Source organism: Pieris rapae, chromosome 23, assembly GCF_905147795.1.
Source record: "Pieris rapae chromosome 23, ilPieRapa1.1, whole genome shotgun sequence".
Classification (NCBI taxonomy): domain Eukaryota; kingdom Metazoa; phylum Arthropoda; class Insecta; order Lepidoptera; family Pieridae; genus Pieris; species Pieris rapae.
Window position 1 is genome coordinate 1108503 of NC_059531.1, and position 8786 is coordinate 1117288.

Consider the following 8786-nt stretch of genomic DNA (forward strand, 5'->3'; position numbering starts at 1 on the left):
ATAGAACCAACGCTTAACGTAGGTTTATCACGATTCAGAGAGAAATTGCTACCAGTACTTTGGCATAACGATAGAAAAAATCAGTTGCGTAACAACATTTTTAGATCTGGACCAAAACGGATACAGAAATCTGGTATCCGTTTCATGAACATTTGACAATCTAAAACGAGAGGGCCGATATCTGGCCATGCGTCATACTCGTGAACGGGTGCTACTTGTGGTGACTGGTCGTACTTGAATTCGTGTATTTGGTGTTAGTTATATTTTTCTATTAATTATATTTTTTATTAATTTTTTACGACTTTAGAAAATACCCGGAAGGGCTTTAAAGAAAAAGATACTGATTATACAAAAACATTTATTTATCAAAAAGCTGAATGTTCTCGATTTCATGTGGTATATGTCCACCGAATGGTGGACGACAGGTCCTTACTGAAGTCACAACCTCGTGGTAAGAGACCGGTAGACCGACGCTTCGCTGGTCGCATTTGTTAAGAACAGTGGGTGTTTGAAGTTGGACATAAGAAGCACGAAATAGATTGCGATGGGGATAACTTGAGCAGGCTAAGACCCATAAGGGGCTCTATAGCCATTGATGATGTTTTATATAACTGAAAGAATATTCATTAGAAACCATATCGAAACACAATTATTTCGCAGACGATGACGATGATGTCATGACATGCAGATAATTTATTACAACACAAATATTTTTGAAGTGATACATCTTTCGCGCGTTAGGGAAAAATGGTGAGAATAAATTTTTACGATGCGCGCGCACACCATCACAAAAAACCGATACCTGTACACCGTCACAAAAACCGACACCGGCATACCGTGATATAAAATAAAATTTATTTAACTATTTAATGCTTTATAATAATTAAATTAATGAAAAGATATTTTTCTGTGTATAATATTACGTATTCTAATATACCATTAACACTATCTATAATTCAGTGTGGTCTATGGTTGCTGAAATAGATGGTGGAGACGGCTGGCGGTAGTACTTTGAGTAAATCTCATCCCAGAACTGTGTTCTTTCCTTCAGCAATGAATCACTCAGGCGCATAGGATTGTCTATCACCATGTATGGAGTCCAATCTTTGCCTACTGGTGGCCATGACGGGAAGTCAGATCCCTCTGGTACTGGTTGACTGGAAAAAAAAGTAAAAATAGGAAACCAAAGACAGTTGTTAAAGTATATAGATAGTATATAACAGGAGTAATAAAAAAAATAAGTGGTGCTACAATCTTTTTAGGTCTAGCCCTCTATATATTATAAGTTATTGTATACGGGATGTTTTTTTATAAAAAGAATTAAGATCCATGTTACAGCCAAGTTTTTGAAGTGAAACTTCTCTAGAATCGTTGTGATTTTAAACCGGATGCAACGGAAAAAGCGTCACTAAAAAGAGACGGAAAAATAAATTCATAAGATTTAACGTGGGAGAAAATGAGACAGGAGGCATTATACAGCCTCTTTTTACTGCTGCTTTTTCATTTTATCGAATATAAAAACAAATGTTTTGTTTTTTTCCAAATTAAAGATTTATATTAAACTTATAAATTAAAATGTATAAAAATATACTGGTATTAGTTAAATACGTTTAGAAAGTGAAAAATGTTCAATTTATATATGATTAAAATCTGTGACAGAAAAAGGCGCGTATTTTTTTATTAATATTTGTCCAAATTCCTATTGAAAATGACATCTTTCTTAAGTATCATATGTTTCTTCATGATATGCACTTGCTGATTTTTGATAAAAACTAGTGATAAAAACTAGTGGTAGCGATACTATTTATTGGGTGCCGAACTGTTAAAAGTGTTTTATTTAAACAGAACTAAACAGCCTGACTTAGCGTAAGTGCACGTTATTCTTAAGTTGTACAGATATTAAACAAAGTATTAATTTACCGGCTGCGGCGCCATCTGGCGGGATGATTTGTGAATTTAAACCATCCAAGGCTCCACCCAAACGAATGCAAATGTAATTAAAATCGGTTAAGTAGTTTTGGATTTCATAGCGGACAAACCAACAATGTGACGCGTAATTTATATAGTATATTAAGATTAGTTTGGTTCAGCGAGAACAGGAAGCTGATGAAGAATATCTCCATGCACTAAAGACTCGGAGTCTGAACGCTTTTGACATATACGAGAAATATTTATCACTTTTATATATTTTTTTAATAGGCCGGCAACGCACTTGCGAGCCTCCTGGCAATGTAACACTTAACATCAGATGAGCCCTCTGCCCGTTTGCGTCCTGTTACATGAAAAAAATACATACCCTGTACTAACAAAGTTGTACCAAAGATCTCGTACAGTCTGCTTCATATCCCTGGCAGGCTTTGAGAAGAGCCCTTCATCCATATGTGTAAAATTCCCATCTCCCACATCGCTAGATTGGGCGCAGTGAGCTGCTCCACGCACATTTGTGTACGGTATTGTGGGTATATCATCATGTACAAAGGAATATTCATACAGATATATCTTATCATGGCCCGCTTCCACATGCAACTTAACAGATCTCAGTGTCGCATATGTGAAGAAGACATCCGAGAAAAAGTCTACATAACTCAAAACCTTCTCGTTACTAACCGGCTCATTTCCAAAGTAAAATTTCTTAATTTTCTCAGCAACCATCGCTTTTTCCTTATCATCTTCAAACTGCAAATCCGGTGGTAGAAATTGAGCAAAATCTTCGTTCATTTCATTTTTCCATTGATCGAAGGTGTCTTTCCTCAATAGGCCCTCCATAGCAGCGAAACCATACAGCATCGGTACTTTATTATACTTCCCACTCTTTAAGATGTTTACCGGACTCTCAGTGAGAAACTCTTCTTCATCTGTTTCACGCTCTACACAGGGAGACATTAAGAATGTGGAGTCAGTTCGACTTAGAAGACTCATTTCACCAGAAGTGAGAATTTCGTATGAAACAGTTTTATAAAACTCTTGGAGGGCTTCCACGTTTGTGTAATCGGTAAAGTTTATAATTTTCCCATATTCTTGAGCATTTTTAATTGGATCAGTTTGAACACTCCAAGCTGCTGTATTCGCGCCACTTTCTGGTATCACTCTTTTGAATAGACCTTTCGTTGTATGTGACAGCATGAGTAGATCGACAGATGACGATCCGGCGCTATAACCAGCTAAGGTGACTTCTTCTGGGTTCCCGCCGAAATTTGCTATGTTCTCCTTAACCCAACGCAGAAGAGCGACTTGATCCTTCATACCAGCATTGCCAGGGATATCTTCTGTCCCCAAACAAAGAAATCCATGCGCTCCTAGCCGGTAATTAAAAGTGACGACAATCACATCTTTGCTTTTCACTAAATTCTTATAAGTTACTAAATTTCCGTAACAGGCTATATAGCCTCCACCGTGCACATAGACTATTACTGGTAGATTTGTTTTTGTGGTATCCGGTACGAAAATGTTTGCAATCAAACAGTCTTCTGTTGGTAGCAAACTCCGTTTTACCATCATGGATAAATCTTGTTGTGGACAGGTGATGCCTTTGTCGACAGCTTCAAGCACGTAAGGCCGATCCGCAGCTGGTAGCGGTGCCTAGAATAGAATTTATAAATGCATACGTTATCCATTAGAACTTATACAATTTTAACCTATAATTTTATCCTCAAATGATAGCTAATTGACGATAACGCCTTGTCATGATGATCTTTTCTATATGTAGACTAGCAGTTGAAAGTCAACAAATACATATACAATAACTAGCAGACTCGGCCAAGCTTTGCTGTGGCTAAGCTTTTTGTTATATTACATAGTAGTAAACTATTCAAGGGAAACGGTAGCAGAACTTCTGTGAAACGTTGGTACTTTTAACACAGCGCCATCTGTTAGAATTGTATTAAATATGTATGTAAGCTATCCTATATTTTAAGTTAGATCAAACTGCACACGGTGTGCAAATTTGATTGATATCGGTTCGGTAGTTTAGGAGTCCATCGCTGACAAACATGTAAATACATATATTAAGATATTATTTTAAGTATCTCCTCTTTGTTAGGAATAAAAAAACCATGATTCATTTCATTTCCCGTTTTAAGTTTTTTTCTTTGCCTCTATTTATAAAATGGATAACATGAAATATACTATTGACGAGAGTTCCATCATACCACCAGTGAGGGCTCGAATGATTACTGATATATATGGCGGCGGTTTTGCAAAAGAAAATACAGTTTTCGTTCTAGAAATTTCATACTGCATGAAATCAACCATTGTGGACGGCCGGAGACCAATGTTGATCAATCGTGTGACCAGAGACATTGCGTAATGATGATAATGAAAATATTTATTTGCAAGAATATAATACAATAATGTTTTGGTGATATGTATGATATACAATCTAATGTTCACATATTCTTATATAATGACGTGCAAATTTGTCTTAAATTGGATTTTACATAGATTTATTTTCTACACACATTACTTTTGGTAATATTTTTTTATTATATTAATGATGATTTGCGGAATCTTAATTAATATCTATGTTTGATAAAATAATAATATATTATAATAATATTAAGTAATGATAAGATAATATTAGAATTGACTATAATGATATGACTCAAATGTCACTTGTAGGTAAATATTTATATTATATTCTTTTTTTTTTTGACGTTCATATTATGTTACCTATATTAAATATAAATGATTTTTGATTTTGATTTTTAACATTTTTGTAACACATTCTTGCAAATGAATTATTATAAACAATCACTAACAATCTTAAACCAGTCGTATGTTGAATCGGCATTCATTCTTATGGTGCAACAGTATGTAGTTTCGTTATAAAATCTAAGAGTTATGTAGAAATTACTGTCAACTTGACAAATGAAAGAGAATGAAAGAGAAGTGTCCATGGTCCGAGTGTGGGGGGTCAATTTACCTAAATATCCTTTTTATTGTGTAAAGATTGTCTTTCTTTTATTATACATATATAATTGTATACTTATATAAACATAAAACATTTATTCCAACTACATCACCTAATACATAAAAATATATCTAATAACTAACCTTAAAATTTAATTATTAAAAAATATTATTAAAAGGAGTGCCTTTAGGCAAGGTTCCGAAGATACTAGCAGCGTTCCCCCTTTGAATAGCTAGACTAATTCTTTGTGCGAGGTAGCTGCCAGCTCTTCGTTCTCCTGTGACTAACCTTTTTGATAATTCCCTAAAAAGCTTTAATGCGCTAGGACCCCATATAAATATATCTTTTATTAACATATACTGTAGAATTTATTATGATGTCTTATATTAAATAAATCACTCCATTTGTCCTATCTGTCTCCACGTTAACATTTTTTTAGTTTAGGTAGTTCTTCTTACCCGCTCTACGCCCTTGACTTGCGAACTGGTAGTAAATGTAAATTTACAATTAATTTAATTTTTTTGACGTTCATAAGTCATATCTAAATGAATAAAGATATTTTGAGTTTGCGTTGAGTTTGAGCGGTTCTAAATGCCCACATATTAATAACATTAGTGCCGATCGAATCTATTTCAAATATGAGATACGCACGCTTAAGACACGTCTTATACAATAATATTGAAAAAGGCACCTTCCCCATGCATCTCAAGAAGATCAAAGAAAAAAGGGTCCTGCCCTGCCCTCCTGTAACATAAAAACAAAGTTAGCTATAATTACCTTGAATCTATCTCTTCCAGTCGGAGCCTTGGCGTATGGCACACTATAGAAACTGTACAGCCCATCATCTTTGTACCCTTTCACTGGTCCCTGACTGGTACTAACTATGCGCGACTCAAACGCATTGGTTAAACAAAATAACAGACAAAATATTACAATCATCGCGTCTGTCGCTCGTGAAGCGTGGCACGCTTTGGCTAATCACCTGATTACACACACATGCGCTCCGGTTCGGCTCATTACTTCCCATCCACACTCTCCACGACGCGAGCGCGACGCGAGCGCTCGTGACATCGCGACAGCTCGGCCTGTTTAACGCCCAAACCCAATCACCTATCTCAATCCATAGTAATCCTAAACCAAATATTACCAACACCCAATCGACGGATTGTAATAGCTATCTGTGGATTAAAGCTTTCCATGGTAGGTCGGATTGGTGTATAGACCTTTGTGTGAAAATGACAGTTCAAACGTGCCAATAACCTATCTTAAGATTTAAACTTACATTAGTTTTTAAAATATTTAAAAAGCTATTGATTGATATGTTATTAAAAAATATTATTTGTACGGTTTTATTTACTTTATTTGGTTTATATTGATTATCAAATATAAGTGTAAAGAGCGAAGAGATTGCATTCTATCCGTCGCCGAAAATGAATTTTGTTCATAGGGTTTGGTTATTGGGTTTGAGCGTTAGCGAGCATTGCTCACTACTTTACACTTTGAAGGACTGGATACTTTTTCACAGTCACAACTGCTTCAAGGATATATACTTGGTACTGTCAATATCGGGTATCGAGTTCGTAAAAAAATGGTCTACAGCTTACGAGAGATCCAACGCCCATAATAATCCTAAAACATTTTTTCTAAGTAATGAAAACTTTATTTACATCTACGTAACTTCCCCATAACAGGATACCATAGCGTCTTTGCCATGCCTTTTCTATCATGCAGGCTTGCGCCGCATATCTTCCACTCGATTGGCCTATCCGTCCTAGGATTCCCTCCTACCTAAAATGAACAATATAATGAATCAATGGTATTCATAAAATTATGCAACGGTCTGTGGTCCGTAAGCCGACCGAACATAAAATAAAAACATTTTTTTTTTTCATCATCATTTCATTTTTTTGTGATAAAAACGCAATATATATATAATATATTGCGTTGGCAGCAGTAATGTTTAGGTTATTTAGGTAACGCAGCTACTCCAATGACGTTTTTCATGAAGTAGATATATCGATAGTGTGGATGGCTGCTCATGCGGCCTTGACTCGCAAATATTCGTTGTGATGGCCTCGGCGACTCGAGAGTCTTCTTCAAAATGGATAAAACATGGACTTAACGAAACCTATATTGAAAGGACCAAAGGGAAGAAGGAAGTAAGGGCGGCCCCACAAAAAGTGTACTAATAATAATAATCAGTGGCACTACGGCCTCTTTTAGGTCTTGGCCTCAGATTTCTGAATCTGTTTCGTGATCAATTTTTAAATCTAATAGGCAAGTACGTGATCAGCTTCCAGTGCCTGCGAGAAAAAGTATACAAGATGTATAAAACATGAGCTTATAACTAAGAAAACATTAGGGAATATCTTAGTTAGTGGACATTGGAATTACAAAAAAAAATATATATATATATGATATGTACCTTTAATAAAAATTATTATTTCCAAATTATTTAACTCCATAAAATCATGTTTTATACATCTGTATAATAAATATGACTATGTTTATTTCATTTTACAACTTAATCATTAAAGTCATATTTAATACAGAAATAACATAATACATAAAAATATATCTAATAACTAACCTTAAAATTTAATTATTAAAAAAATGTTATTAAAAGGAGTCCCTTTAGGCAAGGTTCCGAAGATACTGGCAGCGTTCCCCTTTGAATAGCTAGACTAATTCTTTGTCAGAAGTAGCTGCCAGCTCTTCGTTATATAATCAGCCAAATAAAAATAAGTAGGTACTCAAATGTCATATAAATTATCAGTACCTGGATGGCCTACGATAGTTTAAATTGGGACTGCTCAAACACCACCTTTTTGTCATTTTCTATCATTTATTCCTACTAGCTAGATCCAGCTAGATCGATTTATCGCCCCCGAAACCCCCCGTATACTAAATTTCATGAAATTCGTTGGAGCCGATCCCGAGATCCCAATTATATACATATATACAAGAATTGCTCGTTTAAAGATATAAGATAAGATAATAATAGTACATAACAAAAGGAAGAAATAATTGCTGTTTCACATCAATTTATTCTTAAAAGTTAGGATGATTTTTTACATACATTTGATCTTCTGCTGATGCTATTCTTGTTTGATGATTTTTTAAATTTAAGCTCTCAATTATAACTCCGAAATCCGAATATCACAAACAAGATATTTCCGCCTCGACGTGCAAAACAGGAAAGCGTAGTTTAGAAGATTTAAACGTACAAACAAAAAGAGACTTTATGTTAGCTACATAGAGATTATAACACAAATAAAACTCTATATAAAAACCACAATCGGTTGCGTGATTAAAAGGTAAGAGACTGGCTCCCGAATGTCCTGAACGATTTTTGGTACATTTATATCCGGACGGAAATTAAGTTTCCCGGGAACAAAACCAATTAGAGTACGAAGGCGGAAACAAAAAATATGGAACAATATATTATGCTATGTTATAATATGTTTTTGAAAGTATATCTGTCGCAGTAAAGTATTTAAATTATTAGGTTTAATTAAATCTCTAGACAATTAATTAAAGATCGATATTCGATAGATTTTTTTTGAAAAAAAAATATTGTGAAGTATGAATAAGAATATTATGATGACATTATGATAATTAATATACATTTGAATACCTATTTTATAAGACAGATTGTGCGGTATTTTATTTATTTATTTAATTTTTAAATCAATCTTAATGTAGCACTTTCATTGTAAATGATTTATCATTATTATTACAGCACCACGTGTCGAGTCCTTTAGATAAATCGTTTCAAAACTAAGATAAAAAAATAATAATAAGCAATTTGATAATAACGCCATCTAGTGTCTACTTCCGCTGCATTGGTTTCAGTATAAATTCTGAATCCCAAACT

The 8786-nt window shown here is 34.4% G+C and overlaps 1 protein-coding gene across 1 annotated transcript; it reads right to left on the reverse strand.

Moving 5' to 3' along the window:
- Positions 1 to 346: 346 nt before the first annotated feature.
- LOC110999087 (cholinesterase 1) lies at positions 347 to 5886 on the reverse strand. The gene is made up of 3 exons (XM_022267986.2): positions 5687 to 5886; positions 2297 to 3579; positions 347 to 1157 (listed from the first exon to the last, which is right to left on the reverse strand). Exons 1-3 carry the CDS (start codon positions 5846 to 5848, stop codon positions 950 to 952), a joined length of 1653 nt encoding a protein of 550 aa, XP_022123678.2. The 5' UTR covers positions 5849 to 5886; the 3' UTR covers positions 347 to 949.
- Between the last annotated feature and the right edge of the window lie 2900 nt (positions 5887 to 8786).

Excerpts from the sequence above, each read along its gene's own strand:
- LOC110999087 (XM_022267986.2), bottom strand. The coding sequence starts at position 5,848 with ATGATTGTAATATTTTGTCTGTTATTTTGTTTAACCAATGCGTTTGAG. Across the intron at positions 3,580-5,686 it reads CTGGAAGAGATAGATTCAAG|GCACCGCTACCAGCTGCGGA; the intron begins GTAATTATAGCT and ends ATTCTATTCTAG. Across the intron at positions 1,158-2,296 it reads TACAACTTTGTTAGTACAGG|TCAACCAGTACCAGAGGGAT; the intron begins GTATGTATTTTT and ends TTTTTTTTCCAG.